This window comes from Dermacentor andersoni, chromosome 6 (assembly GCF_023375885.2).
Source record: "Dermacentor andersoni chromosome 6, qqDerAnde1_hic_scaffold, whole genome shotgun sequence".
Taxonomy (NCBI): domain Eukaryota; kingdom Metazoa; phylum Arthropoda; class Arachnida; order Ixodida; family Ixodidae; genus Dermacentor; species Dermacentor andersoni.
Window position 1 is genome coordinate 182353330 of NC_092819.1, and position 26700 is coordinate 182380029.

General features: G+C 47.1%; 1 protein-coding gene across 4 annotated transcripts in view; it reads left to right on the forward strand.

Moving 5' to 3' along the window:
• Positions 1-26700, forward strand: part of DCTN4-p62 (dynactin subunit 4) — a 522593-nt gene that overhangs the window by 75438 nt on the left and 420455 nt on the right. For all 4 annotated transcript variants that reach the window (XM_055067008.1, XM_055067005.2, XM_055067006.2 and 1 more), the window contains one exon: positions 12942-13012. In XM_055067008.1, the coding sequence (XP_054922983.1) occupies positions 12942-13012 (71 nt within the window). The remainder of the gene's footprint in view (positions 1-12941; positions 13013-26700) is intronic.

The following is a 26700-nucleotide window of genomic DNA, read 5'->3' on the forward strand; positions in this document are numbered from 1 at the left end:
GCTATGATGGGTTTGAAAGGGATGAGTTTTTATCCCTGTACCACAATGTCGCCGTTCTGACTATGATTATTATCCACGACGTTCCCCATCCCCAAAGGACTTCAACACCGCAGGTTCATTGTGTTTCCCGCATCATCGCTCTCCATCGCCGATGCGGCGCTCCTCTTACCCTTTATGACTGGCTACTTTGTCCTCTGATCACCGCCCAGAAAACTAAGTGGTGCAGCTTGAGGAGGGAAAGCTGCATCCTTTGGACATTGTGAAACTCCCCCGGAGCGCTCGTCAAATGTACTTTTGGTGTGTGTTGAAGGTGTCCGAATCGAACCCTTGGTTGACACAGGTGCATCGCTTTCTGTTATTAGTACTGACTTGTGTTCTCGATTGGGAAAAGTGAAGACACCATATAATGGCCCTCCCCTTCATTGTGCTAATGCAGTTCTTGTTCAGCCCTCCGGTGTTTGCACTGTGTGCGTTTTCATTGATGGCATCCTTCACCACATTCAGTTCGTCGTGCTGTCTTCGTGTACCTACGCCATGATTTTGGGATGGGACTTCCTGTCCTCCGCCTCAGCTTTCATCTCATGCCATCAGCAAACTATTCATATGACGGACACTGAATCTTCGTCCGCTGTCGATTCTCATAGCCTACATTTCATCACGTCTACCGACTGTTTCATTCCCGCTGGCAATGAGCATATCCTCACACTGACTTCCGGCACTATTCTTAATGGTGATGTGTTCCTTGCACCGAACGGTCACTGCATTTCTGGTGGGCTTAGCCTTACTCCTAGCCTGGTGCGGTTTCAGCACGGTAGAGCATTAGTCGCTGTTCGCAACCCTACTTCTTCGCCAGTTGTGCTCTCACAGGGCACTACTGTGACATGCTCTACTGACACCGAACGTCTTTCGCTGGTACCACTTCATACCGAATCACCACCTTTGTCTACTACAAGTGATTATCATACTGCTGCCGTTGCTTTAACAGCCGTGATAAATCCCGATCTGACCACTGCGCAGAAAGAAGACCTTTTGGTACTCCTGCAAAAACAGAGCGCCTTATTTGATGTTCACTCCAAGCTTCTAGGGCGCACTTCCGTCGCAGTACATCACATCGAAACTGAAGGCAGTTCGATTGTACGTCGCCGCCTGTATCGCGTGTCTTCCGCAGAACGGAAAATCATTGTGGATAACGTGGATGACATGCTCAAAAGAGACATCATTCGGCCATCGTCCAGTTCTTGGTCATCTCCTGTTGTGCTGGTTCGCAAGAAAGACTGCTCTGTACGATCTTGCATTGATTATCAAGCCCTTAATAAGATCATGCGCAAAGACTTATATTGACTCCCTCCAGGGTGCAGAATATTTCTCTAGTCTAGACTTCCGAACCGGATACTGGCAAATCCCCATTCACGAAGCGGACAAGGACAAGACAGCTTTTGCAAACCCACACAGACTTTACGAGTTCAATGTCATGCCCTTCAGTTTATGCAATGCTCCTGCAACATTTGAACGCATGATCGACACAGTTTTACGTGGCCTTAAGTGGAAGACCTGTCTGTGCTATTTAGATGACATTGTTATTTTTTCTACAACTTTTCGCCAGCACCTTGAGCGTTTGGACGAAGTTTTCACAGGCATTTCCAACGCTGGACTTCAACTCAACACAAAGAAATGCCATCTTGCCAGAAAGAACATCAAACTGTTGGGCCATCTTATCAGCAAAGATGGCGTTCGACCAGATCCCGAAAAGGTTGCTGCCGTGCTTCGCTTCCCTCGCCCTGAAAATCAAAAACAGTTAAGAAGTTTCTTGGGCCTGGCATCCTACTTCCGCTGCTTCATCAGTCATTTTGCTGCGGTGGCATCGCCGCTGTACAAGTCGCTCACGTTGGCCACTGCTTTTCCTTGGACAGACGACTGCAAACTTTCTTTTTAAGCCCTCAAGCAAGCATTAACCACCGACCCTGTCCTCTGTCACTTCGATGAGAACGCACCAACTTGCTTGCACACCGACGCTAGTGGCCATGGGATCGGCGCTGTACTATTACAGCGTCATACCACCTCACGAGAGAGAGTTATTGCCTATGCCAGTCGTGCACTAACGGCTGCTGAAGAAAACTACTCGATCACAGAACAGGAATGTCTCGTAGTAGTTTGGGCGATTCAAAAATTTTGACCATATCTTTACGGACGGCACTTCACGGTCATAACCAACCACCACACCTTGTGCTGCTTGTCGTCAATCAAAAATTTGTCTGGATGCCGTGGTCGCTGGGTGGTCCGCTTACAAGAGTACGATTTTGACGTCTACAAGTCTGGGAAAAAGCATCAAGATGCCGACGCTCCCTCTCTCGCTGCCCGCTGCTACTATTATCTTCGAGTACATCTCTCCATTGCTCGCCACTTGATAATGAGACTAAGTCGCCACTCCCGTTATTACCTCTAGCGGTTACTGACACATTATCTTCCAATCGCGTCACTCAGCTCGCCTCGCGTCAACGTTCTGACACCTACTGCAACAGCATTATCCAACACCTGTGCGGAACTACTTCTGCACCAAATGCCAGATTACGTCGACAACTGCAACTATTTAAGCTTGACAACGATGTGCTGTACCGCTACATTTACAACTCCGACGAACACCGCTGGGTACCTATTCTTCCACGTTCGGTGCGCACACAAGTCCTTGAAGCCTTTCACGACGATCCATCTTCTGGCCATTTGGGTTTCCACAAAACATACCACCGTGTTAGGAGCCGTTTCTTTTGGCCAGGTATGTCTACCTTGGTGGCCAAGTATGTGCTTCTTGCGTCCAGTGTCAACGGTGGAAACGACCGACTTCGCTTCCTGCTGGGCTTTTACAGCCCATCCCATGTCCCAAGACACCGTTTGCCATCGTTGGGATAGACCGAGTCGGCCCTCTGCCTATAACGCCGGCAGGTCATCGATGGATCGGGACAGCTGTTGACCAGCTCACACGTTATGCAGAGACCGCTCCTCTACACTCTAGTTTGGCCTTCGACATTGCCACCTTCTTTCTGGATGCCATCATGCTGCGTCATGGTGCACCTCGTGTACTGTTAAGCGACCGCGGCAAGACTTTCATGTCAACAATGATCGAAGAAGTACTCGGAGCTTGTGGCACAGCTCATAAGACGACATCCGCATATCACCCATAAACAAATGGCTTAACCGAGCGATTTCATCGCACACTAATAGATATGATATCAATGTATATCGGGCCAAACGACGACAACTGGGACAAACTTTTACCTTTGGTGACTTTTGCTCACAACATCGCTATCCAACGAACTATGGGGTACTCGCCCTTCTAGTTTACGGCTGTTCACCGACATTCACCATCAACGCAGCTTTCTTCAATGCCCCAACTAACACCTCGGCCAGTATAGCCGAACAGTTCGTCTCGAGACTTCAGGAATGCCGTCAACATGCTCGCTTCAACACAGAAGTCAGTAAGCTAGATCGCAAGCAACGTTACGACATCTCTCGTCGCGACGTCTCCTTTCGTCCTGGAGAAGAAGTGCTCCTTTGGACGCCCATTCGTACACTCGCTTTGTGTGAGAAGTTTGAATCCCGTTTCCTTGAACCCTACATTAATAATGAACAAACATCCCCCATGAACTATTGCGTTACTCTCGTAGACGTTTCTTCAGACCTATGTTATCGTGGTTCAGAGATCGGTCACGTTTCGCGCCTAAAACGATTCGTTCGGCGTTTCCCTCCTGGCTAAGTCGCGGCCTGGCTGGCCGCTTGCGCGCACAGGGAAATTAGTGTGAGCATTATTTATACGTTTCATATTCTCACCTGTACATACTCATCATCACCGTTTTGGGGCCTGGTGGTGGGGCTCTCACTCGAGAGAATAAAGGAGAGGCTGGCTGCCTAAACCTCGTCTCACAATATATATATATATATATATATATATTGACACGTGTACTTGTTTAAATTTTCCGGGTGACCGCTTTTCACGGACTTCTACCCGAGACAACAAAGAAGATTGTGGCCAAGTCTACAATCCAAATGGCAGCTCCAGTGTCCCCCATCGTGTTGCAAAAGCCTCGGGAGCCACCAATCTTCCTTGGATTATTGGCTGAAGACCCAGCAACCTGGCTGGGACTCCTGTCCCAACCTGGCTGGGACAACTGGGACTCCGACAACAAGCTGCGGCATGTATACTACTCCTTGGAAGGCGACACCAGAATGTGGTTTGAGAACAGGGAGTCGACCCTGACAACATGGGACCTGTTGCGTAGCGGCTTACTACAGACCTTTACGAGCGTTGTGCGTAAAGAGCGAGCCCAAACTGTACTGGAAACCCGCATGCAGCTGCTGAATAGAAACATCATGATATTTGCGGAGGAAATGACTCACCTCTTCCGGCACGCTGACCCCAACATGTTTGTAGAAAAGAAAGTTTGTTTCTAGATGCGGAGGGTGAAAGAACAACTCTTCACGAGATTCATACGCAACCCGCCCAAAGACTTTCGCTGATTTTGTTTCGGAGTTAACGGTGATCGAGAAGATGCTTGAATGTGTGCACTAGGCAATACAGCCAGCCTGCGCTGACAACAAACTCTGCCGAAGCTCAAGCACTACTTGTCGGTGACCTGCGCGAGGTGATCAGAGTGGTCGTATGGGAAGAGCTGCAGAAGTTGTACCCGAGGTTGCAGCCCCAGGTGGCCTCGATCGCTGACATAGTTATAGAAGAGCTTCAGCGGTCACTAGAAGAACCAGAAGTTACGGCATTGCTGCAACCCCAGCCGAAAACAATGACCTATGCCGCCATCGCCCGCCATCAAGGTCCCCTTCAGTGACTACGCCAGGGCCCCGTAATGCCACAATTACGTCGTCCACTGCCGCCGCTTCTGCCAGCATGCCTAGTCGTCACCCAGCACAGCTACCCGAGGAAGACTGACATTTGGCGCGCACTTGACCACGGCCCACTCCTCTATCACTGCGGGGCAGCTGGACGTGTCTACCGCCGGTGGCCATACCGCGACTTGGGACTGCGAGGGTTCGCCGTAAGTGCGCCATGCCCATTGCAAGGGGAACGGTGATGTGATATGGCCAAATACCTCGCCCTCACTCAGTGGAGCCCTCGACGACCACCCCATTTACCATCGCCAGGACGCTACCTATTGCGGCAACGCCGACCATACACTTACCCAGCCAGGTGTTGGCCCGTCAGCCATATCCGGAAAACTAAAAGCAGCAACTGATCGAGGTGTAGTTGCTGTACATCGAAATGCTGAAGATCCTTCGTTGCTGTAGACACTTCAAAACCTAGCTCGAGGATGTGGCACCGATATGCTGATATCCCAATAAAGCCTAAATGTCAAGTATACACCGACAAAAGACGACCTGATGACACCACGTAGCAGCCACAGGTTAGTGCAATGCAGTCGTGATCTGACGCCAAGACCTAACTGCAATGGAAGACAAAGAACCACCGACTTCAGCATGCTTCCCGACGGCCACGAAGTCACCACGCTTGTAGACACTGGAGCTGACTACTTCATCTTCAGTAAATTATTCGCCGCCAAGTTGAAGGAAGTCAAGACTGCATGGGATGGCCCTCAAATTCGGACGGCTGGAGGACACCTCATAATTCTGACTGGAATCTGCATGGCAAGAATTACAGTTCATGACCGGACCTACCCTGCGACGTTTGTTGTCCTTCAACAGCTCGCTAAATGTAATTCTCTGCACAGACTTCCTGAACCAACACGGTGCAACCATCGACCTGAGGTCGAAGTCGATAATGCTGTCCACAGACCAAGCGATACCTACAGAAAGGCCTTCCAGTCAGCATGCCTTGAGTGTACGTGAGGACCAAGTCAGCATCCTGCCTCGCTCGAGCATTGTCATTTCCGTCGGCAGTGAAACACTTGCCGACGTAGAAGGCGTCATTGAGGGTCACTGCTAGACCGGGAAATTTGCGTCGCAAGAGGGATCACTCGACATCACGGAGGAACAATGAAAGTGTTGCTGACAAACTTCAGCCAGAAGTTCAAGCATGTCAACAAGGGCACAACGATCGCATACATAAAGGAAATTGTAGAAACCAGCAATACGTTTGTCCTCTCGAATTCTGCCGCATCTACTCCGACGGCCATAGTTCCCGAACTAGACATCGACATAGATCGAATTCTCCCCGTGGGTAAGCAGCAACAGCTCAGAAGTCTGCTCCGACGATACAAAGACTGCTTTTTGACGTCATTGAGGATTCGACAAACACCACTTGCAAAGCATTGCATAATAACCGAAAAGTGTGCTTGACCCCTCTTACCAATGCGAGAACGTGAAGCTATAAAACAAGTCCATGAAATGCTGTGCGACGACATCATCTAGCCGTCAAAAAGCCCATGGGCATCTCCTGTAGTAAGAAAAAGGACGGAACCCTACTTTTCTGCGTTGATTATCATCGACTGAACAAGATCACGAAGAAAAACCTATACCCTCTCCCACGGATAGATGACGCATTGGATCGGCTCTGCAACGCTAAATACTTCTCGTCGATGGATCTCAAGTCTGGCTACTGGTAAATAGAATTCAACAAGAGGGATTGTGAAAAGGCCGCTTTCATCACACCAGATGGCCTCTGTGAGTTCAGGGGAATGCTCAGCGCCTGCAATGTTCCAGTGCTTGATGGACACAGTGTTAGGATTGAACTGGCAGACCTGTGTTGTTTGTATAGATCACGCTGTCGCCTTTGCTGGAAATTTGGACAATCACCTTGGGTGGCTTGCAACAGTACTGGAGGTCATCAAGTCAACAGGGCTCACTCTAAAGCCGTAAAGGTGTTGCTTTGCTTACGATGACGTTCTCTTCCTGGACCATGTCATCAGCAAATCTGGAGTCTGCCCTGACCTGCAGAAGACAGCTGCCATCGCAAAGTTCCAGCAGCCCACTGACAAGAAGGCAGTGCACAGATTCCTTGGCATTTGTCCCTACTACAGGCGCTTTGTCAAGGACTTTTGATGCATCACTAAGCCGCTGACACATCTAACCAAATGTGACATCAAATTCAAGTGGGAAATGCCGCAGGCCAACACATTTCAAGAACTCAAAAGACTCATGCAGTCGCCGCCGGTGCTTGTCCACTTCGATGAGGACACCAATACCGAAATCCACACTGACGCCAGTAGCCTAGGCCTCAGTGCCGTCCAAGTCCAGAAGAAAGGCAGACTTGAATGGGTGATAGCTTACGCTAGTGAGTCGCTGTGAAGAGCGGAAGGCAATTATCCTATGACTGAAAAGGAATGCCTTGCCATCATTTGGGCTTACGCAAAATTCTGCAAAGTCGTCAGCGACCATCATTCATTGTGTTGGCTAGCGAATTTAAAGGAGCCTTCGGACGCCTGGCACGGTGGAGCCTCAGATTGCAAGAATATGACATCACTGTAATCTGGACAAAAAATGACAAAAATCTGGACAAGAATATGACATCACTGTAGTCTGGACAAAAAACCCTCTGATGCTGACTGCCTATCACGTGCCCCCATTGACCCGCTGCCGCAAGATGACGAGGATGACAAACGCCTTCTCTGGAATAATAAGCACTGAAGGCTTTGCTGAACAGCAATGAGGAAGCCTGGAGCTAAAAAGCCTTATCGAGTATTTGGGAGGGAACATCGATGTTGTCCCTAGGGCATTTAAGTGAGGATTGTCTTTGTTCTCACTTCAAAACAATCTACTCGTATAGAACTTCTCACCAGTCAGTGCCAAATACCTCCTTGTTCACTCAGCACTGCATCCACAAGTACTAGGTGCCCTACATGACGATCCGACCATTGGGCACCTCGGATTCTCCCAAACGCTATTGAGGATATCGGAAAGGTATTACTGGCCGCGCCTGATCACCGGTGTCGGCCGTTACATCAAGACATGCCGAAATTGTCAGCACTGCAAGACACCACCGACAAGGCCAGCAGGGTTACCACAGCCTATTCAGCCTCCTTGCTGACCATTTCAGCAGATCGGGATGGATTTGTTGGGACCCTTTCCAATATCAACATCCGCAAATAAGTGGATTGTCATGGCGATGGACTACTTCAGCCGCTTCCCTGAAACGAAATCTCTGCCGAAAGGTAGTGCAGCCGAAGTGGTGAAATTCTGCTGCAACATTGTGCCCCAGAAGTCTTCATCACCAACAAAGGAATGGCCTTTACAGCAGAGCTTACCCAATCCATTCTGCAATACAGCCAGACAAGCCACAGGAGGACAACTGCCTACCACCCACAGATGAATGTCTTGCGCTCCGTAAGACCATTGCCTGAACAAGATCCTTGTTGACAAGCTAGCAATGTACGTCGACGTCGAGCGCAAGATATGGGATGCGGTCGTGACATATGTAACTTTGACTTGTAACAGGGCAGTGCAAGAAACAACTCAAGTGACACTGTTCAAGCCGGTTTATGGAAGGAACCCGACGACAACTCTTGACGCCCTGCTGCTGCACATCACGGATGAAGAAAATCTCAATGTCGTTGCCTATCTCCAGCACGCCGAAGAAGCCCTACAGCTTGCCCACCTGCGCATCAAGAATCAACAGAGGACCGATGGCTGGCGCTACAAGCTTTGATGACGACACGTGGAGTATGAGCCTGGCGACAGTGTTTAGGTTCGGATCTGATACACTGACGAGGACTTACGCCACTATTTTGGGCCTCACAAGATTATCCAACGCATTGGCACACTCAACTATAAGGTCATGCCAGGCGGCATTTCACTAACACAGCAGCACTGTTCATGACCTGAAATAGTCCATGTCATCCAGCTTAAGCTGTTCTACTGTGATAACGAACTGAAATAATTAAATGTCCAATGAACCAGCTTGCAAAAGAAAGAAAAAATGCTGGTAGCGGCAGTGTAGCAGTTGTAAAAAAAGAAAGTCGCTGATGATAACAATACTCTCTAATGTGAAATTTGAGTGCAGCTCTATACATCATTTCATTTTGCGTGTCACTATTTTGTATTATGATTGCATAGGTACTCGGTTTATATTAGAGAACGCTGTGAGTAGCATGGCTGCCGTGGACAAACTGTCTCATGCAGCACATCGCAAGTGGAGCGAAGTGTGGCGCGGCTGCCTCGCTAATCAGGAGATCACGAGAGGCAGCGCTTTGATGGTGCATGGGTGGAATTCACAACAGCCCCCGCAGACAGACCTCCACTCACGCAGCACTTTGGTTCCATATATGGTATTGCTGGATGCACTCGCTGCGTGCCTTATCGATGGCGGGATCTGTGAACAGACGGCGCGCTACTCGGGCACCATCTCGTAGTGGTCTGCCCTGCAGAGCCCATCTGGTGTGGCACTGTGCTTCTCACAATTTCACCATACCCTCCTCCTCCGCTATTCTCCTCCGTGCTCTTCACTATCGCTGTCTCATTCCCCGCTGCGCTTCGTGCTCTCTCAGTTATGGTGAGGGACGACGACACTCAATACAGGAAGAGGTGCCTAAGCACTGCATTCTAAAACTAGGCAGTTGGTCAGAGTGTGCAGTCATGAGTGCACCTTTACCAAGGCTCTTTATGGGAACTTCAAAAACAAGAGTGAAGGGGTTAATTAGGTTATTCTTAAATCGGGAAGGCTCAAGCATCCTGATGGAGGCTAAAGACTGCTTTAAAGTAATTTACATGCCTTGATATCAACCGAGTGTGGTCAGCATAGTGGAAAATGTGGCAGTGTACTATGTTATCACCAGGATCAGTTACATAAAGGTTGCACAAGGACTTCTGGAACACCACAGCACAGGTTTAATGATGTGCTCCTAACAGAGCCCAGTGCTTCTGTTTAGTTGCAGTCACATAGGTAATCACTGAGCAAAGCAAAAGATTGTTCTCTGAAGTCATAATTGTAAACTTTTTAAGTGCACATTAAGATTTAGGTGCATGTTAAAGAACCCCAGGTGGTCAAAATTTCCGGAGCCTTCCACTACGGCGTGCCTCATAATCAGAAAGTGGTTTTGGCACGTAAAACCCCATAATTGAATTGATTAAACTTTTTCAATGAGTAGACAATGCTTTAGAAACACCTTCACTTAGTTAATTGGTATCCAGTGCAGTCATGTCACCTCAAAGAGCCTGTTGAGTACCATGGCCACTAGTGAAACCAAATTGATTTCGAGATTATGAGCCTGAAAAACACTACGCATAACCAAATAATTTTTTGTAATGTCGGTGCAGTAGAACCGATATAATGTGATTGCTTTCTATGGCGGTTTTGGAGCTGGTTTATATAATGGGAACATCAGTGTTTATTTCAATCAAGTACCTTATTCAGGGTGTCTGCCAACCTGGAAAACCAGGAAAACCGGGAATTCTCATGGATTTTGAGCAGTCTGGAAAAACTCAGGCAAATCTCAGGGAATTTGTGCCTCTATCAGGGAAAATTAACTGTAATTTTATTGAAAGGGTCGAAAGTCGCGGTAATGCTGGCTGGAATAACCGACAGGAATCGTAATGAATCGTCTTTGACGCCCTGTCGTCAGCTGGCAGAGTTTCCAGTGTACAGTCAACGACCGACTTTCCGCATTCCCGATAATTTGGACGGCTTCGCGGCACCACCACGTACCCCTAGAGTCAATGTATCAGAACGTCTGAAATTTCAGACGCAAGAACACCTTGCCGTCCGATTTTCTGGGTGTTTTGCCGTGACCGCAGGTCCGAAACGGCATTAATAAAAGCCACCACCGTTGCCATTTTGATTACCTCGCCGCCTAGAACCGGCGCTGTCGCACGCAGATCCACTGTAAGCCGTAGCCATCACTGCGGCAATGCTAGGCCTAGCTTCTTCGACGTTCGCTATGAAGCTTCTTGCCGTTGAGTGCCGCATTTTTTATTGAAAGAATTCGCTTCTGTCAGCAATGACATGGACTCCACCTTTGTGGTCCTCGCGATTGGCTTAGAAGCTTGGAGAGCGCGGTGCGTTGCATAATGCCTGTTCCCGAAAGTCAGCTTTGCCTTTGTACAGAAATGTTATTTGGTGAAGCATGAACAAAAGTGTTACAGTGAAGCATAACCAGACGTGGGAAGCGGTTAATGTCACGGGATGCAGTATGTATTTCTTAAGTATACACGTGTGCACCCGGTATTTCCTGTCGCAGTACAAGCACCAACATGTCTAATAGGTGTACCGACAGGCCTTCAGAGCGTTTGCGAATGTGCCTGTGGCGGTTTGAGCCCCTAAGGGCTGCAAATGACATGCATTTTTTTCTAACTGGCCGATTTTTCGGACGTTTTCGCGGCCCCTAGGGGGTTTAGAAAAATTGTACGTGGACTGTGCGACTGACCAAGAAGATGCTTCAAATGGTCCGTGGCGCGAACGAGTGGCGGACGGAAGTCAAGAACAGAAAGGACCTACGCACTGAGGAATCAACGGGAAAGGAAACGTGCTGCCGCAGTTTTGAAGGAGCTTGAGTTTAAAAAACAGTGTCGGCTGATGCCGAGATGCAGGTGTCCCTCATCCAAGCCCAAATAAATTCTTTAAAGCATTGAAACACAACACTGAGGCGGCGTGCGCAGGCTGAGAGTATGTCAGGACAGTTGAGGTTGACTTACGAGCTGTTGAGAGAGAATCTCACTTGTGACAAATTTCGGGCCTCATACCACTGAGCTATCAGTTGATAGAAATAGTTCATATTCGAAAATATTTGCTTGTATGTGCATTTACTTTTTATACGTATTTGAGAATGTCCGACACCATTTGCAATTTTATTCAAAGAAATTTTATTTGCTCTGCATTTTACTAACCCCTCCCTTCTATTCTCTTTTTGAATAACACAAACACTACTCCTTAGTATTCAAAGTGGACTAAGTTGTTTTTCTTTATTTTTTTTTCACAAGCTTACTAGAGAGTTCAAGGATTCCAAGAGAAGGGAAGCGTAGCAGGGGGCGGCAGAAAGTTAGGTGGGTGGATGAGATTAAGAAGTTTGCAAGGACAACATGGCCACAATTAGTACATGACCGTGGTAGTTGGAGAAGTATGGGAGAGGCCTTTGCCCTGCAGTGGGCTTAGCCAGGCTGATGATGATGATGACGACTAGAGAGTGACAGCATCGGGTGACGTGGTTTCAGCCTGTCTTGACATAAAACATAGTTCTACATCACTCAGGGAATTTTGCAAAGGCACTGAGGGAAAACCTGGAAAACTCAGGGAATTTGGAAATGCCAACTTGGTAGACACCCTGTTATTTTAATCTATTTCTACAGACCAACAGAGAAGTGGTGCATAGCCATGCAGCAGTTTAATGAGCCGTCTTTATTCACGGCAGTGCAAAAACAAGATACCAAGATAGCAAATGTAACAACATATTGCTGAAGAATTCCTATGGAATCTTATTATGGTGTAGCATTTAAAAATTGAAGCTTGACTTTCTTGAGGCACACGTAAACAACAGATTCATAATAATTCACAAGACAAGGCTACATATAGTACTGGCATTTCATTCTTGAATTGCAGTTGCTACTTTCCACACTTCTCCTTCTCTTGCCCGGCTACTTTCCTTTTTTGAACACGACGTTGACGAATACTTTATGCTTTCTATTATATCAGGTTGAAATTGCACACTTAATCAATACTGATACAGCTGTCTGTGAGTGATAGTTCGTATAGTTCTCATAACTTTTATAATGCGGTACAATACCGCTTTCAATACAGACAGGAAGCATGTCTATGATGATCAGGATCAACTTGTTGATCCATCTTGTTGTCTCAGGTGCAGAATACATGGTGGGGCTAACGTAATCTTCATGTTGTGCTGGAAGAGGCATGGGATACGGGCAAGCCAACAGTGTCCACAGTTTAGCAATACTTATGCTGACTTGCACCTATAACATAGAATGATTTCTTACCTATTGTGACTGTTGCCACCACAAGTTGAAAAAGTGATATGTTTTAAAATTCTTTTTTTACCTAGGTGGACTCAAACTACTGCTCCAACTGCCTTGAGTACATGCCCTCGCCTGAGGCACGGGTGAAGAAGAACAAGTGAGTGTTTGTGAACAGCAGTGCAAAGAAAGGAGATCACAGCCACTCCTTATCATAGCCACTCGAGCAGCAGTCTTTTAATGCCTGGCGGTGGGATGTGGCTTTGAATAGTCAACATCGTTCTGTAAAGGATTCATGAGGTTGAACATGCCCTGTGGGCTGTTGTGAACTTGCGTGGCTGCACTGAAAAGCTGTGCACCAGTGGCAGTAGTGTGCTTTGTGCTCACTGGAAACAGTCCGGAGAGCTAGTTTCTGTGATGGAAAGGTCAGCAAATGTTTGGCGCCCATGTCAGTAATGAGAACTAGCTGCTTGTTCCAGAGAAACAAGGACCCACTGTGTGCTACCAATTGAAGCCTCCATTCAGGTGGACCACGTGAATTTTTATGTCTAGTTGTTGACTTCACTGTGTAGCTTGGAGTGTAGGTGGAGGAAACTGTTTATATGCACCATCCTCCACAGACACATGAATGCCTAGCAGCAGTAGCTCCAAAAATGTCTCGTAGAGGGCGCAACATTTGTACAAAACTAAGAAAATGTGAGAACATTGGATTTATTCTCTAATGAAATACCATTACAAATTCGTACAGCAGTGACTCATTACCTTGTGACTGTCATGTTTCTGGCCAAGAAGCATCATAGAATCATGCTTAGATCTAAAAACAGGTCCGTCTGCATAGGAATCTTGAGAGCAAATTCATTTGTACAGTTGTGCAACAAGTGACTATATTTTATGGAATAGTGTGCATCTTGAAGAACATCTGTAAGTATTGTATTTCATGTTTGTGTCTATCGGAAACAGCAGTCCAGCAATATATGAATGATAGTGCTGGTAACGAGCACATTTTAACCACATTAATTTGAATTTCAAGGGACAGAAATGTAAACGTCCAAATTAACCAAATCTCAAATTAACGAGGGTACAAAAAATAAATGCTTACTGTCCACACGCTTTTATTTATTGAATGAATCAGCAAATCTGGTTTCTACTTGGCACAAAATCAGTGCAGAAGCTGCAGTTCTCATTACCTCGTGACTGATTAGAGCTCGCAAAGGCAAACGACTCGCAACTGCCCTTGTGTGGCTGCACTGAAACGCAGTGCAGCCACACAGCCATACAAAAGCAGAGCAGCCCTGGCATGTGTCTTCATCTGAGATGCTCTTTTCACTACTGCATGCACATCGCAATTACTTGTTCACTAGTGGGCTGCATGAAGCACAGCCAGCAGATCGTCTCTTCATTGCGATGTAGCCGGTGCTTTTCATTCTCGACAGATTTGCACAGAGTCTAAACGAAACTACTATTTGCCGATACCGCGGTTGCTGTTGACACAATCATGGATGATAACTACGCAGTTATGAAGGCACACGACCGATGCAGTGTTATGCACTGTGGTAAACACAAGAATGAAGGCTTTAAAGGCACAAATAGGCACAAAGCATTGCTGCCATTCATGTACTGCTGCGGACTACAGCTGCTGCGGACTACAGCTGCTGCGGACTACAGCAATGTGGTCTCTGCCGCTTTGGTTCGGTTAGGCGGGTAGCATCGTTTTTGCTCTCTCGCATTGCATATTTGCAGTGTTTCGCGCTCACCCAAGCTCCGAGAGTTGTCTGAATTAGCGGATGTGCGGCCAAACACATTCACATCAACCAAAGTTTGATTGCACTGAATAATGTATACGCCTGCCGGGACCAGAGGACGAGTCCAAATTATTGCATTTTCCAAAATAACAATCAAGTTAGCAAGGCTTTACTGTAAAACCAATTTTGAGCTATTGTGGGGAAGCTATTCACCTTAATTCAACGAAATTTGATGCACAAGAGCATACTGTGATTATTTTGTACTGCAAAATATAGACATTGACATTACAGGTCCCCTCAAGTTGTTTATGACAACTTTTTTGCCTGGAGGACCCGCAACATTGTGTTGGAAATAAACTGAACTGAACATGATACAAAAGTTATGCTGACAAAATTACACAGTTTCTGGCACTTTTTGAACAGACCTTGAGTTGAAACCTTGAGAATCAAAGCCGATTACTATCTGTATGCATGTTGATTAGGACTCCGAGCACGATATGTAGTTTTCTGTGCACTTCATTTTACTAGAAAACAAAAAGAAAGCAAACACAGACACTCAAGTGCATTGCGTTTCATCTGCGGAATAAAAATCTGCTCATGAAGCGTACTGTTTTGAAAAGGTGCTGGCAATGATTGTTGTCATTGGTACAACAGAACCTCATTAATATGTTTTTGCAAATAACGCTGGAAAAAACTTACTAACTGGGAAAACGTATTGTCACGTGGTAGTGACGGTAGAGAAGGCAGCAAAACTGATTAACGAAACGAGCGTTTTATTGAGCGAATTTGTGCCCTCAAAAACAGGCTACACTCAAAGAACAACGGTAGCGGCGAACACGGTCGGCGATCGTCGAAAATCTGATCAGCGGGTCAAGCGCGTCGGCTTTCATACAGCAGTCGTCGAATGTTCCAGACTAATCGCTGGGACCCGCGTGTCTTCCACAAAGTTCTACACCATTCGCGTCACGCTATGAAATCGGATAACACAAGGTTCGGCGACAACAGACAGTGGATAGAAGCATTGACAACATTCCCGAAACTTCCGATACATGCAGGCGCGTCCCGCGCTGTGCGATAACATTTGTTAGGCAGTGAAATGTGGTCACCCGATAGATAGGCAAGGGCACGTGTCAGTATGATCCGAAGCAACTAAAAATTTGGACAGTCTCAACTGTAGTTGACACCTATGTAATGCGAAGCATTGTGCGAGTCATTGTGGCATGAGATACGTTTTGTTGTTTTCCTATTTTCGACTCCAAATAAACGCTTACCCCTTAGTGTCTGTGCCTAGAACCAGCCGATCTAGGTTCAGACGCGGGTTCTCAAGTTATAGCGTGCACTGCCATGTTGCCTTGTTGTTCCCAAATTGTCGTAATGCCCTGTGCACAAGCCCGGAAAAAAAAGGATGTTGAAAGAATTTTGCTGTGAACCATTATGGTGTGTCATTCTGGTGGAAAGACAGCAATTAATCATTTCATCATTTCCCTCAAGTAGCAGATGACATGCAAGACAGAATGACATAAAAAACTTGCACATTGAGAAAAAGGTGACTGACACTGGTGGTTTGTTCGAAACACTTCACTAGGGACAACTTTATTCCTGACGAGTAGACCACTGTTTTCTTTTTATATATTTTAAATATGTTGCTTGCATTTCAAGTCATGCCATGTACCTTGCCTTGATTAGTTTTTTGTCCCAGCATTAGTGTTACTAATGCTTTAAGCAGCAGGAATATTCTCTCTAATATATGATCAAAAATAACGTACAGCGCTAAGGACAAGGACAGCGATAGACGACATACACAGCGCTGACTTCCAAATATATTTTATTGCGTTGCCACATCGTGTGTATATATACAAGAAAGGGCATGCACAGAAAATGTAAGACAATCACATGGGGTGTTCTAACAGCAAGTCACTGAACTAAGAGCATGGTCATCTGAAAAAAATAAAAACATTAAGCATTACGATGTCTATCTGTTTAGATACGAGACTTCACCAGGGGTCAACGCGATAGAGGGGGCACTAACGCAAATACTACCAAGTTTTCTGATGAAATCAGCTTCCACAATTTCCCGGGTGAGCTGTGAGCTGTCTCGCTAAAACTTCAGTATCTTCAAAGAATGGCACGCAGCCGCAGTCCCGGCAATGGATGCCCAAGTGGCCTTGTACAGTGCTGCGGATGTGGTTACAGTGCTCTCTTAGTTGATCGTTTAAGCACCTGCCTGTCTGTCTAACATATTTACTGCCGCAAGACAGGGGAATTTGGTAGACTACATTCGTTGTGCACGTCACAAAACGTTTTCTGTGCCCGACAGAACAACAACTCTGATGCGATTTAGGCGCGTTTACACGCTTACAGGGCCTTGCCAATTTTTCCGGTGCTGAGAAAACAACTGTGATTCCTGCACGCTGCCCAATTTTCTTTAGCCTATCGGAGACGTCATGCACATATGGCAGCACTGCAAACCTGCGTCTTTCAGCCCGCTGGTTCCCTGATTGCGCGGGATCATCACGTTTTGTGCGCCTCAGAAGCTGTTCCGCTATGGCTGAAATTAAGGCCAAAGGGTAACCAGCCCAAGAAAGGTGATCAACCTGAGCAGCAAGACTATGTTGCATCTGGTGCGGGAACGATTTATTGAGGCTGTTAACGAGACATAACTTTATAATACCTCGTTTAACGAGTTTTGAGTGTGCGGAGTTAAAGGGCAAGAGTGGCTTCTTACTTCTCGGTTCGAAGCACCAGCACACGTTTGTTAGCAAGGCTCAGCCTGAGATCTAGAAAGTGCAAGGAATCATCGATGGGGACCTCATGCGTAAGTTCTAGAGGCTCCAGATCTTTCTTAAAGATCTCCAAGACTTCAGAAACAGCAGGCTCAAAAGCGGGATTAGTGCAATCAATAAATATCAGGTAGTCGTCCACAAACCTGCACACTTTGACAACAGGGGGTGCGGCTAGGTGACCATGAATATTGCGATCATGATGAGCTAGATAAATATCACTTAGTACGGGCGCCAGACATGATCATATACAAACACCATTCCTTTGTATGTAATTTTGTTCATTCCATGAGATGCAAGTTCATTTCAGAAGGTGAGCAATTCAAGAAAGCCGCTGACAGAAACACCTGCAGCATTCTGAAAGCCAACTGATCCAAAGTCATCAATGTATTCTTCAACAACCAGAAGCAACTTGTCATGCGGAAGTGAATAGTACAGATTTTTAACGTCTGTCGAGAACATCTTGAGTCCCTTTTCATTCTCTTTTAAAGAACTAATAACTTCACCAGAATCTCTAACAGCTCACCCGGGAAATTGTGGAAGCTGATTTCATCAGAAAACTTGGTAGTATTTGCATTAGTGCCCCCTCTATCGCGCTGACCCCTGGTGAAGTCACGTATCTAAACAAATAGGCATCGTAATGCATAATGTTTTTATTTTTTTCAGGTGACCATGCTCTTAGTTCAGTGACTTGCTGTTAGAACACCCCATGTGACTGTCTTACATTTTCTGTGCATGCCCTTTCTTGTATATATACACACGATGTGGCAACGCAATAAATATTGTTGGAAGTCAGCGTTGTGTATGTTGTCTATCGCTGTCCTTGTCCTTCGCGCTGTATGTTATTTTTGATCATGAATTACCACCTAGCCCAAGCAACCACCCTAGTTCACTCTCTAATATACTTTTGTCCGCAGGTGCTGGTAACTAGGAGGATAACTAGCTTGAAAGGTCTGAAGTTATCAGGACACATGTCATGCCGTGAGGTGACATATTGTTTTGATAGCATGCTTTAGTCTAGTGGTGTAAACAGAAAATGCTGTTTTCTCATTCAGTTTATTTATTTATTTAAAATGCCTTACAGGGCCCACAGGGCACTGGAGCATGTTGGTTGTCAGTTTATTTGCTTGCAAGAAATTTGGAAGCAAATGCGAACAATGCTCTTTCCAGGTTTGAAGCATTCAGCCTAGCCACAGTGCTGCTAGTTTGCTTTTTGACACCGTGCACACACCTAAGTTACATTACAACTGGTTTGATTCGTTTCCAAGTCATGCATTTACACTAATACAAGTGACATTGCTCAAAAGAAAACCCTCGATAAACTTTGGAAACCTATTGGAAGAAACACAACTTAGTCTGATTGGTTGTTATTTACTTCTCACGTTTCACTGGGGTTTGAGAATTGCTATGGGTGGCAGGTGTCTGCTGTGTTCCCAAGCCTGGACCCTACCCCGAACACTGTACTTGCGAGTATGAAGAATTGCCATTCATCAGACGCAGACTACCTTTTCACATGGATCAGCTAAACATAAGGAGAAGGTGCACCCCGACTCACAAATGGAACTCTCATTTGTTTTTATCGCTAGACACACTGATGACGTAACTTAATAGCTTTTAGCATTGTTCTATCAGTGCACAATATTCGTATTTAACTTCTGAAATTACAACAAATGTTACTGCCTATATATTGGCATGCAATGTGATATATTGCTACACGAGTCACAGTATGGAGTTGCCTATGAAGGTTGAAAACAGTTAAGTATTGTGCCTGTGGCAGTGGAGCAACATTGCGAACAAGTGCTTGCAACTTCTGGAGGCCCACAAGAACTACCGTATTTCCACGATTCTAAGTAGACTCAAATGTAAGTCGACCCCCCCATATTGCGTGACAAGAAAAAAAAAGAGCATACCTGAGGACGCATTCGGTAACAAAAATTTATTAGTAGCTGACATGGTCACTGGACTACTCATCTCCACTAGTGCTGCCATCGCCATCGTTGCTACAGTCCCACAGTGCGTCGTCATCCAGCGAAATTTCACATTTGGCAAAGGACCTCACCACATCTTGTGGAACAGCAGCCCACGCCGAATGCACCCAACCTCACGCAGCCATCAGGGAGGCTCTTTTGACAGGTCCGGTTGGTGTAATTTTGTGGTCTTCTACCACCAGCCACTCGTTGTACTCACGGCGGAGCAGGTCCTTAAAAGGCGAAGATCTGGGCTTGTTTCGGGGCCAAGGGTGTGATCGGAGATATTTTGTTCGATACGCATTCTGTTCGGTTGCTGCAGCGTCACAAAATGGCAGTATGCAAAATTTGTGACAACGGGGCGGAGAGAGCAGCCAATCAGGAAGCGGTGACCTCCCCGGAAGTTCACTTCTGTCGTTTGTCGTCTGCTTGCAGACAGTATACAGTAAAATACCACTTGAACGAACTTCATTTAAACAAAGTATTCAGTTGTAAAAATTTTTTTAAAACCCCCACCGTCGCGCCATTAAACCCTATGCAAACGCCCTTCAGTTTAACGAAATTCAGTGCAGTGCGCATTTCACTTCTACGAACAGTTTCCGAGGCGCCATGCCATGTCTCCTAGGTCATACTGAGCACTTCAACAAGTATAAACCGCCCTTTTTGCCACGCTTTCTTACGTTGAGAACCGCGCCGACCACGCTCCGTTACTGCGTTACCGCTTACCGCTGCCATTTAGTGGTTTAGCTTTGAACTGGATTGGCTACCTAATCCATAGCCAGCCGAAACCATTGCTGTTTTTTTCACGTTTAGTGCGTTTAGTTGGCTCCACAGCCATAGCTAGCCAGAGCCAGAGCCAGCCACAGCTTCAGCCGTACTAGGCCTATTCGTCCTGGCCTCAAGGAAATGTGCACGTGCTAGTTAGCCATGAGCGGCAAACGAAAGCGCCTGACACTCGACGAAAAACGGGACATTTTACGTAGGCTGGACTCCGGGCAGCGTCAACTTGACATTGCAAAGGCATTTGGGATCCCTGCATCGTCACTGTCTACGATTAAGAGCCAGCGCCAAGCAATCGCGGCCGCATCGGAAAGTGCGGCCCGTACCGCAAAAGACTGTGCACTGGATATTTCATGAAAATGCGTATTTCAGTTTAGTGAACTTTCACTTTAAGAAACTTTTCCTTGGGGTCCCTTGAAGTTCGTTCAAGTGAAGTTTCACTGTACTACAAAACAAAGTGTTTCTTGTCTTCCAAATGAATGAAATCTTTATCTAAAAAAATTTATTTTTCTTCTCAAGCCCAAACACGTTTTCAAATAGTAGTATGTGTGACTACTGCAATTTATAACTATTAGTTTCTCTGCGTCGTCCCTAGGTGGTGTCGCGCACAGCGAGAAGAAAAAAGGAAAAGAAACGACGGGAAGTGTGGCGCACTTTTCAAGAGGCAGCGACAACATCCCAGTGGCTTGCTGGCACCGATGATGGGGTTGATTTCGCTGTACAACCAATGAATTATTTGTTTCGAGAAACAAAAAGGACGCCGGAATTCACTTTTGCCATTTCCTCAAGCGTGTTTCGCACCGCCACCCGCTCTCCTTCTTCCTCTAGAAATGCCAGCGCAACAACTTAAGTTCCCAACGTCAGCGCCCCGCAGGGGCGTCTGCGTGAGCAGGCGTTTGGTGTGTTGCGACACCACGGACCCGAGCACACGAAGGTTGGACCCTCCCGCGTGTAGCCGTGCGCGGCTTCGCCGTGTCTGGGGAAAAGGGGATCCTGGGGGTTGAGCCGATGCTGGGTGTTTGGACCTTTAAGGCCCCCCGGCGGAGGCAACACACCTCTTCGGCCTCGGCTTCACATAGACGGCACCTCCAGACTGACCCACCTGGAGGAAATCGGCAGTCGCCTTTTCCTGTCCCTCTATTCAATCTTTTGCTTTCCCTCTCGCTATCTCTTCTTTCCTGTCTTCTTATCACTTCTTCTCACTTCCGAATTTCTAGGCGGCAAGGGTTAACCTGGTGCATGTATCCAACCTTGGGTATGTTATATTAGGTTATAGTGGCTACGTACAGCTGGCGTCTGCGTTTCCTCCCGGACTCGTGGCGTCCCCTTGTTGGGCTCGGTGGTGGGCGGCTGGCGTAGCTGCCGAAATAAATGAATTCTGCATGGCTAACACGTCATTCCCCCCCCTTTCCGATCGTCCTCTTTCAAAAAGAGGGCGCACCGAAGAAACTTTCCAACTATTCAGCCAGCGCAAAGAAACTTTCCCCCGCTACCATGTAATACACAGTCAAGATCCTGAAAAGACAGTCAGAACTACCGTATTTATTCGCGTATAACCCGCACCAAAATGTGAAAAAACGCGTTTAAAAAGTGGGGGTGCGGGTTATCTGCGAATTTTTTCCTTGGGAGGGGGGGGGGGGGGGGTCGGCTTCACCGCAATGTGCGGCGGCCTCCCCGTGTAGTCCGCCATCCCCATCGTCATCGACGCTTGTCAAGCCGATGAAGGGCCAACGAAAGGCCAGCATTGTTGAGCCTCGCGTTAGGCGCTGTTTAGTGTACTTACCCCAGTTTGCACTGTTTGCCTGCTTTGTTTTGGCATCATGAGTGCGACTCGACGGCAGTGTTTCACAGCGAAAGAGAAGCTAAAGATTATAGCCGCTGCCGAAGAAATCGGCAACAGAGCTGCTGCAAGACAGCATGACGTCGACGAGTCGTGCATTCGCGACTGGAGGAAGAAAAAAGAGAGTCTCGAAACAACGAACCGGGACAGGCGAGCGTTTCGGGGTCCGAAGACTGGCGCGTACCCCCACCTCGAGACGCAGCTTGCGAAGTTCATTGAGGAGCAGAGAAGTCGTGGCCACGCTGTTTCGACTGAGATGGCGCAAATGGAAGCCCTGAAGTTGGCCCGGGAATTGAACATTCCACGTGAGTTTCGTGCAAGCCGTGGATGGCTTCAGCGCTTCATGCGAAGACATGGATTTTCTATGCGGCGGCGAACAACCATGTGCCAGCGGCTTCCTGAAGCCTACGAGGAAAAGTTGTTGAACTTTCAACGATATGTGATCGCACTTCGGAAGGAGCACATCTATTTGCTGTCTCAGGTGGGAAATGCTGATCAAACACCTGTGTACTTTGAGATGCCGATGGACACGACCATGGAAAAAAAGGGCTCCAAATCAGTCAGCGTGCTGACCGGCGGAAATGCCAAGCTGCGCTGCACAGTCATGCTATGCGCTTTGGCTGACGGCACGAAACTGCGCCCGTATGTCATTTTCAAACGCAAGACGCTACCTAGCATTCCACTGCCCCCAGGAATCGTTGTGCGTGCGGAAGAAAATTCGTGGATGAACAGTGGCCTAGTCGGTGACTGGCTTCGAGTAATCTGGGAGCGAAGACCAGGTGCCTTGCTGGCACGCCGGTCGATGCTCGTACTAGATTCCTTCAGAGGCCACTGCACTGATGCGGTGAAGGCTCGCCTTGCCGAGACCAGCACCGACCTCGTCATAATACCTGGCGGCATGACGTCCATGCTACAGCCACTCGACGTGTGCCTGAACAAGCCGTTCAAGGCACACGTGAAGCGGCTGTATGCCCAGTGGATGGCCGACGGCATTTACGCCCTCACACCGACGGGACGCGTGCGAAGGCCTGATATTCCATTGCTGTGCCAGTGGATCGTGGATGCGTGGAAAGCGATACCGGCCGATTTGGTGCGGAAAAGCTTTAAAAAATGTGCGATCAGTAATAGTTTGGATGGTTCCGAGGACGACTACGTCTTTGAGAGTGGCGATGAAGCCTCGGATGGCAGTAGTGAGAGCGGCGACGATTAAGAATCGGATAACCAGTGACGTGGTGGCGGTCGTTTGAATAAATGTTCTGAAAACGAAATGATCACTGAGTGTGAGTTGCATCTTTCTAGCGCTCATTTTTTTTTTTCAGGTAAACGTGCGGGTTATACGCGAGTTTTTTTTTTTTTTTCCGCCGAGTTCAAAGTTAGGGGTGCGGGTTATACGCAGGGGCGGGTTATACGCGGGTAAATACGGTATCTCACCTTTCATCGTAGCTAAATGCCTTACCGAAACACTAGGTGCTGGCTACAAAGTGACGAAACTGAGCAGTGGCGACCTTCTTCTCGAGGTCCGCGACACTGTACAGCATGGAAAACTCTCCAGTCTCTCAGCGTTCCGTAATGTGAAAATCATTGTTACCCCCCACCGATCACTGAACACATCTAAAGGAGTCATATCTGATGAAGACCTATTGAGCCTAAGCGAGGAAGAGCTCCTGGAGGGCTGGAAAGAACACAATGTGATTCAGGTGCAAAGAATAAAGATCAAGCGAGACAACCAAGATATCCCAACTAAACATCTCATCCTCACCTTTGCGTCCAGCGTTTTGCCAGAAACCTTAGAAACAGGATATACTAAACTTCGAGTCAGGCCTTACATCCCAAACCCCCGAAGATGCTTCAAGTGTCAGAGATATGGCCATGGTTCGCAAAGCTGCCGTGGCCGACTAACCTGTGCAAAGTGTGGCGAACACGAACACGAATCCAACAACTGTAATGGCACACCCCACTGTCCCAACTGTGACGGTGGACACGCAGCATACTCTCGAACCTGTCCCACATGGAAAAAAGAAAAAGACATAATAACAATGAAAATCAAAGAAAACATCTCTTTTCAAGAAGCGCGGAAACGTGTTTCCTTTTTCCATACCTCAGGGTATGCTGGTGCGGCGCGCAAGGGGGCAGCGTCACAGCAGACTCCGGCTCCGGCCCAGACCACAACGAGCGTGGTTGCGGCCGTGCCACCAGCCCCCCTGGCGTCAGCAGCCAGCGCTGCTGCGCCGTCCCCGAAGGAGGGCCCATCGACCTCTGGGTTGGTGGCCTCCAAGGCCCTGCTTTTCGAGGCAAGGCCTACCCTGAAAACACCCCGCTCTAGTGAGCGGAAGTCCAGCGGCTCCCAGGAGTCGATGGACACAACCCCGAGCCAGAAGGCGCATCTAGCGCCTCGGGAGCAGCGCGAGTCTCGCGACCGCTCCAAGAAGGACAAAACCCGTACCATAATCACGGGGCCTGAAAAGGCTCCGTAAGTCATTTCTCTAACCTGACTCCTCTTGACACACAGCATAAAAACACGAACAATATGGCTACACAAATAGTACACTGGAACATTAGAGGTCTTATCCACAACCTCGATGACATTAAAGAACTCTTACACAAACATAACCCAAAGGTGCTGTGTATTCAGGAGACACATCTTAAATGCACACAAACAAACTTTCTTTGTCAGTACGCCATCTACCGTAAAGACCGCAACGAGGCGAATACCTCGTCTGGCGGTGTAGCAATAGTTGTAGACAAGTCCGTAGCTTGTCACCAGGTCGCCCTTCAGACGCCCCTTGAGGCAGTGTCAATTCGGGCAATTCTTTTTAATAAATTGATCACTGTATGTTGCATATACATACCGCCTAACTTTCATCTGGAAAAAAGTGATTTTTTATAAACTCATTGACCAGCTTCCGCACCCATACATACTCGCAGGCGATTTTAATGCACACCACACCATGTGGGGGGACTCGCGATGTGACGCGAGAGGTCGTTTCATTGAAAATTTTCTTGTGAACTCTGGTGCATGCCTCTTCAACAAGAAGGAGCCAACTTATTATAATATTCATAATAATTCATATTCATCTATAGACCTGTCTATTGGCTCGGCTTCAATTTACCCGGACTTGCAATGGCACGTAATGAAAAATCCCTATGGAAGTGACCACTTCCCTGTAATGTTAAAGTCAACGCCTCAATATGAATGCCCCCTACATACACCTCGATGGAAACTAGCCTCCGCCGAGTGGAATGATTTTAAGGAAGCAACTTACTTATCACGAGATTTTATCACTGATTTTAACTTAGACAATGCAGTAGCATATTTTACTTGTTTTATAATCGACGCAGCTGAAAAGTTCATTCCCCAAACACAAGGTTTCTCTTATAAAAGACGGGTACCCTGGTGGAATGAACAGTGTAGACTAGCACGAAAGAAACAAAACAAAGCGTGGGGTTTGCTGCGCCGCTCCCCGACAGCAGAAAACCTCATAGAATTTAAGCTCGCAAAGTCAGAAGGAAGGCGCACACGGAGACAGGCAAGGAGGGCTAGCTGGGAGAGATTTCTCTCGGGCATCACTTCCTACACTCAAGAGTCCAAAGTATGGAATGGCGTACGAAAGATAAAGGGGCAACAAATCCACCCTCTGCCCTTAGTGGACGACGAAGGGACTACCTTAGAGGACCAGGCGAACGCTCTGGGTGAACACTTCGAACAAGTATCAAGCTCCACACATTACACAACATCATTCCTCAAATATAAACAATTAGCTGAACTTAAGACACTTGATCGTAAATGCCGTCCGGATGAACCTTATAACCGTCCTTTTAATATTGCCGAGCTTAAAGCTGCATTGAACACATGTAGAAGCTCCGCACCGGGAGCTGACAGAATCATCTATGACATGATTAAAAACTTGCATGAAGACACACAAATGACACTTCTGGCACTTTTCAACTCTATCTGGGCTGCCGGATACCTCCCATCCTCATGGAAGGAAGCTATTGTAATTCCCGTCTTGAAGCTGGGTAAAGACCCTTCCTTGGCGGCAAGTTATCGCCCGATAGCTCTAACAAGTTGTCTTTGTAAGCTATTCGAAAAGATGATTAATCGTAGACTAATACATTTCCTTGAACTGAATGATATGCTTGATCCCTATCAGTGTGGCTTTAGAGAAGGGCGGTCCACAACTGATCATCTTGTACGCATTGAAGCAAATATCCGCGATGCATTTGTACATAAACAGTTCTTATCGATATTCCTCGACATGGAGAAGGCGTACGACACGACGTGGCGATACGGGATCTTGAGAGACTTGTCGGGGATGGGCATCCGTGGAAATATGCTAAATATAATAGAAAGCTATCTGTCCAAACGTACCTTCCACGTGAAAATCGGCAATGTACTGTCGCGACCTTTCATACAAGAAAATGGTGTACCTCAAGGAGGTGTGCTTAGTTGCACACTCTTTATCGTGAAAATGAACAGCCTTCGTGCTTCATTACCGCCAGCCATTTTTTATTCTGTTTACGTAGATGATATACAAATAGGCTTCAAATCCTGCAACCTTGCAGTGTGTGAGAGGCAAGTACAACAGGGCTTGAACAAAGTATCTAAATGGGCAGACGAAAACGGATTTAAAGTGAACCCGAACAAAAGTTCTTGTGTGCTTTTCACAAGAAAGAGAGGCCTCGTTGCAGATTACAATATTGAAATCTATGGCCAGCAAATCCCTGTGAACAAAGAGCAC